General features: G+C 29.8%; 2 protein-coding genes across 3 annotated transcripts; one reads left to right on the forward strand and one right to left on the reverse strand.

Moving 5' to 3' along the window:
- Positions 1-228: 228 nt before the first annotated feature.
- On the reverse strand, positions 229-9,600 carry Oseg5 (intraflagellar transport protein Oseg5). 2 transcript variants are annotated; one of them, XM_088238753.1, is made up of 14 exons: positions 9,405-9,600; positions 8,309-8,482; positions 7,767-7,873; positions 7,329-7,507; positions 6,896-6,985; positions 6,342-6,479; positions 5,732-5,856; positions 5,409-5,657; positions 4,944-5,107; positions 4,647-4,856; positions 4,427-4,562; positions 1,932-2,085; positions 1,720-1,860; positions 229-599 (listed from the first exon to the last, which is right to left on the reverse strand). In XM_088238753.1, exons 1-14 carry the CDS (start codon positions 9,497-9,499, stop codon positions 567-569), a joined length of 1,995 nt encoding a protein of 664 aa, XP_088094879.1. In that variant the 5' UTR covers positions 9,500-9,600; the 3' UTR covers positions 229-566. The 2 variants fall into 2 exon arrangements, with proteins under 2 accessions (XP_088094879.1, XP_088094880.1); XM_088238754.1 differs by lacking the exon at positions 9,405-9,600 and adding an exon at positions 8,610-8,725.
- Positions 9,601-9,695: 95 nt separating this feature from the next.
- Positions 9,696-11,486, forward strand: Art3 (arginine methyltransferase 3). Its single transcript, XM_088238755.1, has one exon. The coding sequence runs from the start codon at positions 9,869-9,871 to the stop codon at positions 11,429-11,431; it is 1,563 nt and encodes a 520-aa protein (XP_088094881.1). The 5' UTR covers positions 9,696-9,868; the 3' UTR covers positions 11,432-11,486.
- Positions 11,487-14,999: the final 3,513 nt, after the last annotated feature.

Below are 14,999 nucleotides of genomic sequence, written 5' to 3' on the forward strand. Positions count from 1 at the left end.
CCGGTAATTGTTCCAGCTTGTGATATATCTAATATTTACACCTGATGATGGGTAATTCAGAATACCTGAGACTAGTAGAGTTATTATATATTTATTTATTTTACAAAAACAAACAGTAACATGATATAAAAACATAAAAATAAATATACAGTTTAAATACAGACCAGCGAAGTTTAAATTAAACTCTTCTTCTTATTTTAATAAATTAATAATAACACTGCAAAATTATTTATTTAGTATGTGTATTTTTCTAGCTCTTGACAGGTTTTAGATACATTTTGTAGATCATAGGGTCAAGAATCCCAATGCATGGGCATGCGGTCTGTAGCTGCAAGAAGTGTTGGGATATTTATTTTATAGCACCCTTGAGGCGATTTTCACAAAAAAATACACTTCATAAATTATCTGTTGTAATAATAATATTAATAATGAAGTAAAAAAAACCAACAAACAAAAATGTAAACTTAAGTATCATTACAATATGTTATTTTGTATATCCATGAAACTATGAGCAACTACAATATGCAAGTTTATGCATGTATACTAAATATAGTCATAATCTCTCTTCAGATATCTTGCTTTTCAAAGGATGATGGATTCTGAAACATAAATATAACTATATTTTTTTTGATGTAATAACTTATATATTTACATATAAGTTATTAATTAAAAAAATACTTGGTACACTTCCACTTATTTATTTTGACCAATTAGCGCTTTCACCCTCTAATGGGCATCTTCAGACTGGTGAATATTATACAGTGTAAGGATAATTTATATAAATCTAAATATTATCTTAAGTGTAGGTACATTTAAAAATAAATAAGTGGAAGTATACCAAGTATTTTTTAAATTAATAACATATGCAAATATAAGTTATTATAGTAGGGCCAATTTAATAGGTCACATTTGACATTTGTCGGTTTTAGCTTCATAGTGAGGTGACCTGCTTAAAAACATCGATTAAAGTGAATGAATCGATTCGGACTTCAAACATAATGTATGTGAATTAAATTCAGTTACTTTTTAAAAAATTTAAAAAATCAAAAGTCGAATCCCTGTCCCATTATTATTTTCTATCGTAAATTTAAGGAACAAAATAAGATAAGTACATTATTTAACAAAATTATCAACATTCGATTTTTCTGGGTAACATCCCTAGTGTAAGAAAAAGGGTTCACTGATTCAACATTGTAACGACATTTAGAACAGAAAAAGTTTATTATGTTTAGAATGGTTTATTAGTGAAAGTAAATTGTAAAATTACCTTCTTTTGTCATTTTTACAATAAATATATAATCGTAATTAAAAAAAATTTGGCAATTGTGCAGTTCTAAATTTGAAAAAATAAATAATATTTTATTACCGCACTTACAAGGTTGTGTTATTGAATTTTGATGAAGTGTCAAATGTGACCTATTGAATTAGCCCTACTGTACACCATTACAATGGAATTCCATCAAGAATTGTCAATAAATAATTTAAATGAAATATATATTTTTTATTACAATATTATACTTTATCTCAAAACTAAATGAATATACACAATATATTGATTATCTTCTGTTATAAAATATTACAATGCAGGTGGTTCTTAATTTATATGTTCTTGTACTAAAGGGTACCCTTCTTCCTAGCCCCTCTTTTTCAACCATAATTATTTTAAATGCATAATAAATATGTGAATGTTCAGATGAAATTATTTGTTACACAATGTACCTTTAATTTTTGTATGTATTCCACTTGATGTGGTTGTTTTATAATGGCAAATGCTTCTTCAGCTACATCTAGTTCTCTGTGTTCCCAGGCCAATGCAGCCAAGCATGCCCATAATGATTCATCTTTAACTATTCTGCACAGCTATAATAAAAGGAAATATAAGGAAAAATTGATTACTTAGTACTTTATGAATGTCTTGAATTTTTTCTTACTTTGAGAGCCTTAGACCATTGATTGGCCGCTACTTTCTTTACAAGTTGTGCAGGAAATGGTGATACAGCAATGTGAAGCAGAGAGCCATCCCCTCTCCTTATCACAACTCTGCCTTCTTCGATATTCACCAGTGTAGGATTCTTACCCAGGTCACTGAAGTCAGAATGAAATTAATACATTTTGAGAAACATACATTTAATAAATTAATAGAAAATAATACATATTGAATTATTTGTTTTAAAACATTTGAAGCATTTGGCAAATTTAATCAACTGTAATACGTTCATGGACATGGTATTATTTACAGCTTGTCAATTTAGAGTTGAAAATATTAAAAGTGGAACTACGAAATTTGTAGACTGGCAACACCAATATTTAATTGTCAAAAGTATCGAACATTTTTTGTTAAGCGTCGGCGTACGAGTTTTCATGTGATATTGATATTTAAATTGGCTTTATGTATTTTAAAAATTTCACTAATTATAAAAACTATTATCAACATGAATAAAACAATAATAAGTGGAGGGAGGTAATTTTTAACGTTTTTCAACGTTGTTTGGAAGAATGCAAAGCCGAAAAAATCTCAATGGATATAACGGACGTTTATGGGCGAACTTCCAAGATGACTGGTATGTATTGAAGTTTTTGCTACTTATTTATTTTTAATTCTGTAACACTTTGAAATGATATATTGAGCACTGTTGCTTGAAAACACTTGAAAATTACTTTTTATTTGAGATTCTGTTTACATGCTGTTTTGACAGTTCTCTTTAAGCATAATGACACTGTAAATGCAGAATACTGTAAACGATATAGAAAAAAAATGTTTTTAGTAAAAATATTTTCAGTTTTATTTGAATAATAACAATTTGAATGCATTTTATTAAAATTTTTCAAACATGTTTTATTATTTTATTTTATTTACATAAATATAGAATATTGTTGGCTCTCATAGTTATATTTTTTTTATAAATCTTTTTGCAGGTAAATCAGAAAGTACCATCAGGCGAATTGTCAAGAAGAGTGAAACAAATGGGGGTAAATTCCAAACTCCAGGCAAAATAAGAAAGGGTCGCCCTCCGAAAGCTTTAGATAATTTTGATATCAGTGCTATTCGTCAGAAGGTACATTTTTTTTATACAGTTCGAAAGGAAGTTCCCACTTTGAGAAGTTTGTTAGCTGTATTAAAAGAAGACATGGAATTTGATGGTAGTCACGAATATTTAAGAAAAACCTTAATGTCGATTGGTTTTGTATATAAAAAATGCAAGACAAACCGTGAAATTCTTATAGTAAAAACAAATGTTGCAGCGAAGAGAGAAGCGTATTTAAAAGTTATTATGGATAATAGAATGTTGCCGGAAGAGCTGAGAAAAGATATTGTTTATTTAGATGAAAGTTATATACATTCTTCATATTAACTGAAAAAATGTTGGCAATCGGTGAATGTGAGTGGAGTGCGGAATGAAATTTCAAAAGGTAAAAGATGGATTATAGTGCACGCTGGAAAATGCATTTCATGACATAAGCTCCGAAAACTGGAGAAATTGTTGCCAACATGTAGAAAAAATTGAAAAAAAGTATTATGAGGATGGAAACACCTTGTATGGAAATATTGATGACTTGATAATTTAAGTAAATAACGGTGACAGCGACACCTGCAACATGGAAGATGAAGCTGTACTCAGTATTATAGAAGAATATCCATTTTTGGGTGTTGAGTTTTTAGATTCTGAATCTGATTCTCAATGAGATTTAAATATGTTTTTTATCTATATATATTATAAAGAAGAGTGTCCGTCGGTCTTTCCGTTTGTATTCTATACAAATCTTTAAAACACGAGGAATGTCACCGTCTATATGAAACCACCTTATATTATATTTAAAGTTACATGTTATTATTTTTTTTCTACCAACTTGTGTTAAAAAACATTAACAATTCTATCTTTACTGTATGTTTCGATAATAAAAATATTTTACTATTAAGTTATGTTTGTATGTTATTTATTGTATTTCATTTAATTTTGAGATCAGTGGGTACCTATCTATATTGCAATGAAAAAATATTTTTGTGTAATTAATATTTTACAAAATTGTAGGATACACAGCTTTACATTTCCAGCATATGTTCTATTTTTAGTATTGCCATTTAAACAACAGTGGCGCCCTCCCTTGTTTTCTACTCTTTATTGACAGACTGTAACCATCAAAATTTTTCATTTGAAATATTTATAGATATTTACAATTTTCTAAAATCGCTTTCTTTTACAATATTACCTGCTGAAGACAACTCCCAAAATGTAAATATGCCCAAAAAATACTTTGACAGTCAGGTTGATATAATACTTTTTTTTTGATTACCCCATTTTGCTGACTTGTTATCAAAAGAAATATTTTCTTAAGCTTAGGTATATCTTCTACACGCTTATTTACATTTTATTGATATTTTACCAAGATATTTTTTCGGGGACATTTCTGGTTTTCATTAATTTACCTGACATCTCTGTGAATTGTTGTAAAACCAAGGAATGCAGGTGCACGTGGACATCCAAATAGCGTCAATCTTCCTTCTTGTAGAGCCACTAATACAGCTGCATCCTCATTCCAACACATACCGCCAACTTGAACAGCTTGGTCGTCAAAACAATGATTTATTGTCAGGATATTTAATTTTTAGAAATATATTCTAATATTGTTAGTTTGTCGAGACTTACCTAGTTTATGAAATTTTATTTTGCTCTCTTTTACGGATGCAATGTAAAGGTCTTTATTGAAATCTATGACTGAAAGTTGCCTTTCATTTATCGGTCCAGATTGACTTAATGAGATTTGCGAAACTTGCATGGAATGTGAAGTACTTGTGATGGTGTGATCTGCAGAACTACGGACTGCAAGACCAGTTGGAAGGTCGAACATGTGGATAACTGCAACAATTTAATTATCAGTTAAAATAATTGGTAGCTTAGCAAAAGGAAATATGTGGTATTTTGTGATTAAATAAGTCTACAAACTTTTCGGATCATTCTGATCGACCACAGCCATAATATCAGGTCCTAGTGTAATGCAGTTTTTTGACAGTATATCGAGCCTCATAGATCCCCAGCGAGGACTTGCGATGAGCCGGCCCAAATAACTGTACACATTAACACTCGATCGTTCTACTAAACAGAAGCATCTAAAGCATAAAAAATATTTTATTTGACTAATTTTATTGTTAAACTTTTTACATTATTTAAAAAAAATATGTATATACAAATTGAGGCTTATTGTTCAGCGGTAATTCAATGTGAAATAATGCAATAATTTATAGGTAATTTGAGTAGTAGATGTAGAACAACATAAATTATTCAGATGAACAGTGCCAAGAATGGAAAATAAATCTTTAAGATAGCATATTTGATGTTAGAGGTTGAATTATTTATTATTCAATTAAAAAATGAAAGCATTGAAAAATATGAGTAGTTAATAAAACGAACCTTTCAGAGAGATGGACCATGCAAATATTTCCTTCTTTTAGATCGAAGATAACAGGAGTATTCCAACTAATGGAAGAATGAATGTAGCACTGCTTAGCTGTTACTGCTATAAGATGACCATGGCCCATCGCTATTTGAATTATTCGGTTAGGAAAATCTAGTTGATCAGTTGTATCGATGGCAATATCTTTGATAGTGATGGTTTTACGACCAGTTAAGGTACACGTGAAATTTTTCCAGTCGATTTGCCTATAAATAAAAATTCCAATTTCGGTGATGAATATAGAAATGTATATGCACGAAGATTTTATGCATATTTTTACCTTTGTATGATGTGGGCAAATAATATGTGTCCATTAGCACAACCTGCTGCTATTTGAGTTCCATCAGATGACCAAGAAATACTTTGAATATTTCCAGTTGTTGGCCTTTCCAAGCAATGAGACCACTAAAATTTATTACTGTACATACTATTAAGAATTTAAAATTTACTAAATAACGAAGCATAAATTGTCACCATAAATACCAAATGGCATATAACATCGCCGGGTTTCTGGCAAAAGTTGGTAACTGCAGATTTTTGAACAATGAGATGTCTTCATAAATGGCTTCAAATAATCTTTGTTCAAAAAGTAAATAAAAATATTTCATATTTTATAAATACAAAAAATAATATTTAATAACATTCAACTGGCATTTTTATTAGAATTATTGATTTGGGATGAGCATTTAACTTTAAAAGTGCAATATCTCACAACTAGTAAACTATAGTTACAAACTTGTGCCAGAAACCCGACGATATATGTTATTCCAGCTGATATACCCACAGTTCCATCTTTTAAAAAATATAAGTTTGAAAATGAAATAAACAGCATTAAATGAAGTAAATATAATATTATCTGTTATGCTAAATTAACATAATTTAGTACTTACACCTGTCGCGTCACAGAGCCTTAAAATATTATATCCCGCGATAGCAAATACCTCTCCTGCTGGAGCCCAACTTACTGATAGGATGGGAGTATCATGTTTCATGCTATTGGATAACTGCTGGCCAAACAGATCCCATGTCTAAAAGTACAAGTTATAATATTTGAAATATTTATGTGACTTGTTTCAGGTCAATTCAAGCATAAGGATTTTTAAATTGATATAAAAGTGTTCAATAATTTAGTACAAGTCTTCAAGATACATATTATGTTGATACAGCTAGTATCAAATGTAAAAAAACAGGTGTTGGTTATCTAAAACACTCGGTTAGTAATAATGATTTTAATAAATGTTATCATATGAGTGGAAAATATGGGTTCTGTAGTAATGTAGTAATGAATTCTGTGGAACAGATCAATATTGGCTTACTATTATTGTAAATTAAGCTACAAATGATTTTGGTAAAACAGGAGGTAAAATTAACAGATCAATATTGGCTTACTATTATTGTAAATTAAGTTACAAATGATTTTGGTAAAACAGGAGGTAAAATTTACTTTATAGACTCCATCTTCTCCTCCAGACACAATCAGATTTTTGTTGAAATTCCAGGCAACCGATAGAACTAAACCTTCGTGAGCTTTCCACTATAAATAAAAAGTAGCATTATTGTAATGACATTGTGGATAATATTTTTATTTTATGATGATATTAGCAATCTTGTAAATGGAGTTGATGGTGTTTGACCATTAAATGCACATGAATACATTATTTTAAATATGTAAATAATTTTCCTAGATAAGTTTTAAAATAAATTTCAGAGTCAAAATATTAAAAAAAAAGTGAAAAGCAATCCAACCTACTTATAAACGGTTTTATAATATCCTACATACAATGCGTTTTTTTTGCAATGCCAAATGAATATTGGGTGAAGAATACAGAAAAAGTAAAAGCCAAAAATGTACATTATAAGAAATGCCACACATTTACCTGCACAGTTCTTGTATTACCCTGTAAATGGGTAATTATCAGACTGTTCGCTTGTGCATGTAGGGTGGAGGATCCCATGGGGCCCCATGTAGCAGCGTATATTGGAACCCCAGCACTTGCCACTATAGATCTTGCCAACCCACTACGAGACCAAACTTTGAGTAGACCATCTTCACCGGCTAAAATTTTTTTTGTTAGGATTTATGTAATCCGATTACAGCCTGACCTTCAAAATAAAGTATTTGACTTTTTCCAAAGAGTTGTTCTTTGAAATTTGTCCCTAGGGGTCAACACAAGGTTCCAGATTCATTTCTTGGTAGTTTTGATATTTTAAAAATATTATTTTCAACGAGATATTGAAATATTTTTGATCTTAGATCGTTTTTTAAATTAGAAGAACAGTCTTTTATAAATTTAAAATCAGAGAGAAAAAGCAACCTGTTAAAAAACCTGCTCCATCCGGACTCCAGTGACCAGCCAAACAAGCCCCTTCATGGGCATTAACTGATTTTTCTATGCGCCCATTTTGAGTTAGTATATGGAATCTATCAAAAATTCAATAAACATGTTCTTTTATGATCTTTAATTATAAATTCAATATATTTTTTGACTGATTTTTTAAATGTAGATGAATTCATGGTGTCTTGTTAATTTGTATCTCTATGTTTGTTGAGGTACAAACACGTTAGTTTAATAGGGTTTTTAATCATGCATTTCTCACTAAATTATATCCTAAAAATATATGTCACTCATTCATGAAATACATAATTTGATAGAAGGTGTTATGTTATGTTCATCTGTGGGTTAGTTTAATAGAAATGTTAGTTTCGGTATCATAAGTTCCCAGCGACCTCTGTAATGTAATGGTCACAGTAACCACGAGGCAAGGGACAAAGACAAGGGCTAGAGGTGATTTTACTTTTTAAAAAAAACAGACTATATTAACTATGCCAAAGAAGTATGTATGTATATTTTTTTACCTTCCATCTGCCGTAGTAAGCAAAATGCTCTCTTGGCTTTGTTTAGTTCCAGTAAGTCCAGTTCCTATTTTGGGAAATAAATTAATAGATGTTGGAAATAAATTTTCAGGTAAAGTTGTCACTAATATTGCTTCACCCATAACCAAATTCCACTTTAACAGCGTGTGGTCGTCACTGTAAAAATTTAATCAGATTGTTTATTAATTTGTTGAAAATATTTGCATAATAATACTTACATCTAAAGTAAACAGGTTCTTGTATTAGTTTTCCTATCTAATAAATCAATAACTCATTTACTTACAGAATTTAGGGACAACTAGCCCATCTATGTAAGTATTAATTTACAGACTTCAAATACTCTGAAATTTCTTGGGGAAAATTCATTATCATTGATAAGATTTAAAAATAATAAACAACAGGATGGCACTGTGGGAAGGGTGATGAAACCGGTTTTTGGCCCATCAAACTATGCGGATTTAAAAGTCAACCTGTCATTTATTAAAAAATACAATGCGATGTTTTTACTCAAAATGTTTTTAAAAAAAAAAACCATTTGCTTTATATTCGGCAGTAAAGATTAGTGAATTTTTCCTTTCATTCCTCCTCCAAACATATACACTGCGTTTTATTCGGGTTAATATGACATTTACTTCAATTCGTTCCGTATATTTCAACAGAGATGGGAAGTCTAGGCATTTACAAAACTTTTGACCACAAAAATTGGAATATCTAAACTTGGTTTACTGGTTAGCATATTATATCTGAGGTTCTGGATTTAATTCCCTGCAAAAGGTCAATGTAAAATATCTATTCGATTAGTAATTTTCCACTGCAGCATTTCAATGTACCCGAGCTGATACTCGAAACGCAAATATGATCATCTTACTTCCATGTAAATATAAGTATATTACAGATGATGCCTATATGCTGCATTTAATATCCAATGGGGTAACTTAAATAATAATAGAAGAAGATAATGTAATATGTACCAAATGATGACGATTTTTTTTTATTTGACACAAATCATAATTTTAATTAATAAAAATGCGATATTCTATTTTGTCTACAATTTTTATTTTAATGATAGTTTTGTTACCTGCACGAATATAATTCCTCTGGGTTGTTCCAGCCAACACAAGAAACAATGTCGCTGTGTTTTGATTCGGCTGAAAACGATATTTTTAACTTCATAGTTTTGATAAATAAATAAAAACTACAATCTAACAATGATAGTAATTTTAAATTTGATTATGTTTAACATTTGTATAAATGTAAATTGTCATATATTATTGTTGCTATGGTAATAAGTTCAATGTTGCTTTATGCAAAAATATAACTATGAAAAACCACTAAAAACGGATTTTTATTATAGTTTTTCCTTATGGCAAGGCATTTCATCACATGTGTTTATGTCAGCAGTTCTTAACCTCAATTTCCTGACATACCGCAGCTCGACTTTTGTATTTATAAAAAGTAACTATCTAAACATTAAAGTGTATTAAGTATAAATATATTATCTGATTAAAGTAATTAGTAATTAATAGTGATTCCGTATTTAAAATGGAAGACGTGCCGGATCTGAGCAGCGATGAAGAATCTACCAGAGAAGACGAATGGGAAGAAATGGAAGTAACAAACAACGATAAACTGGTTTGTCTTTTCTGCAAAGAAACGTTTCCAAATGTAAATGCCGGATATGATCACTGTAAATCTGCCCATAACTTTGATATTGCATTCCTTAAAATAAAACACAACATGGATTTTTATTCTTACATAAAACTAATAACTTACATCAGAACAACGAAGTGCGATGCTATTTCCATTACCAGTGCCCTTAAACCCCTCTGGTTAGATGATATATATTTAAAACCTATCCGAGAAGAAGATTGGCTTACATTTGATTTCGATTCTTTGAATGAAGGAGTCGAATCTCCAAAAGCAACTTTTCACGCCAACGTTGAGAATGGGTTGGTTACATTATCCGAAGCTCATTTCACTGAGTTGCAAAGAACTATTCAGTCACTCACTGCCAAACTTAATGAGGCGCACACGTTTCTCTCTCTTTCTAAAGAAGACATGGAAACCATGAAAAAGTCCATGCATAAAATTATTAACGAAGGAGGTGGAGATACATCAGGTTCTACAGCTCAAGCTGATTGCGTATCAAAAGTAAATATAGATGATGATGAAGGTTACTTCCATACTTACGCTCATTTTGGAATACACCATGACATGCTGTTTGATAAAGTTCGGACAGAATCTTATCAATCCGCAATTATGAACAATACTCAAACATTTCAAGATAAAGTGGTGATGGATTTAGGTTGTGGGACTGGAATTCTGTCCATGTTTGCTGCTTCCGCCGGTGCCAAAAAAGTTATCGCCATAGACCAGTCTGACATAGTTTACAATGCGATGGATATTGTGCAAGAGAATAACCTCCAACATAAAATAAACATCATAAAAGGCAGACTAGAAGATACAAAATTAACTGAAAAGTTTGATATTATTGTATCCGAATGGATGGGATACTTTTTGCTGTTCGAAGGCATGTTAGATAGTTTTATTTATGCTCGAGATAATTACCTCAAGGCTGGGGGTATCTTGCTGCCCAATAAATGTAATATTAGTCTCATGGGCAGTGGTGATTATGAAACACACCATAAATTTATCAGCTGCTGGTCGGATGTGTACGGATATAAAATGAACTGTATGAAAAGTGAAGTAATAAGAGAAGCCAGTATTGACATTGTGAATCCGGCACATTTATTAACATCATCTTGCGAGTTGTGTAATATTGATTTGAACACTTGTACAGTTAACACTGTTAATTTCTCATCTGAATTTAAGTTAAGTGTTTTAAGGGACGGTGAATTATCATTTTTTGTCGGCTATTTTGATACATTTTTTGATCTGCCTTGTCCTATTAGCTTTTCTACCGGCCCGGAAGTAACATCTACCCACTGGAAACAGACTGTGTTTTATTTGAGGGAGCCTATCCCTGTAAAGAAAGGTGATTGCTTATCCGGATCCTTAAACTGCTCTCGGAACAAATATGATATCCGGAGCTTAGTTATAGAAATTAATGTTTTAGGAAAAACACACAAATATATGTTGGGTTAAATTTTTATTATGTATTTTTTATACAAATGTGAAATAAAAAAAACGACTTATAAAATTTGATTTTATTTTACATATAATTTATTTTATATACATGATAAATATTTGCAATTAGATTACGCATTTATTAGTAGTTTAATATTTTAAATAAACAAATTGTTGGACATTTTACACAGAAACGTATACTTAAATTAAGTACATAATGTGGTTGTTTAGAATTTAATGCATTAGCTTTGTAAAATATTCAAACATTGTCATGGCAATTTAAATTATGCATTCCCCGCAAAACTGTTTTAGGCCTTTATATTCCTTTAAATTTTCTTTTTATATACTTTAAAATATATAGGATATGTGTTTTGGTCATTATGGCCTCAGTACCATATTTTATTACTTGCTTTTTTATATTTGACACAATATCAAACGAGTTATTTTGAGACCTGTTGTAATTATTTGAATGTATTTTCAGCATGAAATAATTAACAATGTATACAAAACAAGTCAGTCACATTAATATACCATAATTTAATATGCCATTTGAAAAGTTATCAGTATTTAAAATAAAATCAGAGTAGACATAGGGAAGAGTTGATTTGATGAATTGCTGATTTTTGAGCCATTTTTTGAAATCACAAATCATATTTTGCTAATGAGATTTTTGCCCTATTAATAAAAATCCTTATTGAACAAATATATTGGAGAAAATAAAATCCAGTCGAGTTTGGTTATAACAATCATGGAAACAGAGGGATCTCGGATGTAATGAGGAAACATTCATTGACATTTTCATTTTGGTTTATGATTTTCTCCATACATTAATTTACTTTTAAAACAATCTACTTCTCAGACATACCGAACAATATTGTCAACAGTTTAGTAAAAACTCTTCAATTGTTTAAAAACATAATTTTCAAAATAAAAACCTAAGTAGTAAAACCCAAACGGGCAACTACTTTAGGTCTGATGCCGCTGAGTGTCGGGATCGGATTACGTTTATGACGCTATGTAAAGTGTCTAAGTACCTAATTGATGATTCCGCCTACAACATTGAAAAAATACCACACATATGGTCGAAATTACGTGTAAAAATCCAACCCTTGTGAACTCAGTAAGTACCGGCTTGGCACTACATTACAATTCACAACTTATTTTGTAGTTTATGAATGACATCCTTGTTTTGGGAGTTTTTGCAATGTTTTTCAGTTTTTAGAAAATGTTCTATGGTTAACGCACAATAAACATGAGTGAATGATGTTAGATCAGTTAAAAACTAACCCTTGAATTATAAACAAGAGGAAGTGACTCACAATTTGTAAAAAAAGTGGCAATTATTTGTGAAATAGAACGTGGCACGAAAAATGCTGAAGTGTGTGAAAAGTTTTCTCCATCCTTATCCATAGTGTCAATATTGTGGAAAAATAATAATGTTAATTTAGCTGCATTTTAAATTTATAAAGTGGTTTATTTGTAAGCATTTATTGTAATTTTCCTTAATAATTTTGTTTTTAAATTATTTGTATGAATTGTATGTATATTTATTTACTTAGTTTCAACATGTAATGGCAATTGGATTTGAAAAAACATTTTTCTGGTATAACGAATAATGCTTACAATGAGCAAATTTAGCGGCCCCATCTTTCTTGCAATGACCAAGTTCGACTGTATACCAAGAGTCGGTGAGAGAGTATTATTATTTTGTAAGAAATTTTTGCAAGTGCGAATAAGAAAAGGTATATATAAAGATAGTTCAGTGATTTTACTGATTTACTGTTAAAAATTAAGTAATCATTACAAAAGCATAAGATTTTCTTCTTATTATTTAAGATACATTTATTTCTCACAATCAGCTAGATATCAACAGAAACAAATATTATTATTCACTCTTTCCTTACACTCAATTGTAAGTGTTGTGTTAAGGTTCTATTAAATATAATATTGGACAAAAAAAAAACATCGAGAGCTTTAGACTGTATAAGTAAATAATTTTCTCAATAATTTATTGATAATGCAGTTAGTCAATTTGCATTGTATGGCTATGATATGCACTCCATAAAAATATTGGCATTTTCATAAAAACATAATTTTGTAACAATGTGTGTAACAAGATTATGTATATTATTATTTTTGTATACTTCCTTTATTACATATATTGCATGTTCAAATACAAGTGTTAGTATAAATATCCACTTTGTGGAATATAAAGTTACCTATTCATACATTGACAATGATAATAATTAGACATGTACCTATAAATATACATATATTTATATATATATTTGTACACACTACATTTTGATAAAGCTATGTTCCCGATCAGCTGGCGGTACCTAAACTAGACTATACCATCTACCAACACATCGCGTCTCTATTTGGGCCACTCGTCTGGGTTACCCATAGTATTACAAAATATAATCTTGCATCTACACTAAAAGGCCAAATAGGAATAGATGCGCTGATAGATAAAGTTAGTAAGAGTGGTCCCTCAAGCCAAAAATTAAATAAAATTACACATAAACCACATTCAATCTGAACGTTATTACACAAAAGCACGGACATTACTAAACAATACAATAAATTTTATGAAGAATTTGGACGGCACATCTACAAAATGATATTAACATAATTATAATTTGTGAATTATTTATTGTGATATTAAAGGGTGATAATAGGAATCGGGTTCATTTGATCATAGGTTTTCTATTTTATTAGCCTCATTGTAATATTTTATATTCATAGTAACATTTCAGGAAATTAGCTGCAAATTGGATGATGATACTGGAAATAGCCATCATTACCTGTCGAGGATAATCTAAGAATTTCAGGAATCTTAATTTTGAATTTAAGACTTATTTTGATTATTTGATGATTTTTTTATGCCGTTTCATTCATTAGTCTCTTACAGTTTTTATTATGTTCATATTTAAGGTAATGAGGTTAAAATGTGTGACTTGAGATTTTACTATAATATTTCAGTTTGAATAACCTGAAAAATGATCAATTAACATTTTAACAACTTTTTCTTTATGTATGTAATATTATTATATCTGGTCTTTTGTGTTTACAGAATTGACAACAGCTAATTACATCTATGGTTTGAAGATTGAATTTCTACTTTATTGGAATTTAAAATAATAATTATTTAGAATAGTAAGAATGCCAATGGATTGGATTTATACTTAGAGATTCCACAATGCAGTCAATAAATTTCTTAAAAAATACAGTATATGGGTATACAAAAATTAAGCAGCTTAAATAAATTTTCACATAAAATAAAGATATATTATGTAGCACATTCTTTGCTTTTGGCAAATTGGCAAGATTTAGTCATCATTATTGAAAATAATTTATTTTCGCACTTAAGACAATCTAACAGATCATTTGATTCAGTAAGAAAAACTAAATTTCAAGTAATATGAACAAGTACTTACTTTAAAAATGAATAAGTATACATTTTTTTATACATTAAAGGTATTTTATTTTAAGCTCTATCCAGGCATTCTAGTTGGTACTCAATATTAAACAGTATCTATTTTTAATACATATTATATACTCATGAGCAATTAATCTATTTAAA

Source organism: Micrasema longulum, unplaced genomic scaffold (assembly GCF_059751315.1).
Source record: "Micrasema longulum isolate JH-2025_06_02 unplaced genomic scaffold, ASM5975131v1 h1tg001962l, whole genome shotgun sequence".
In the NCBI taxonomy this organism is placed as follows: Eukaryota; Metazoa; Arthropoda; class Insecta; order Trichoptera; family Brachycentridae; genus Micrasema; species Micrasema longulum.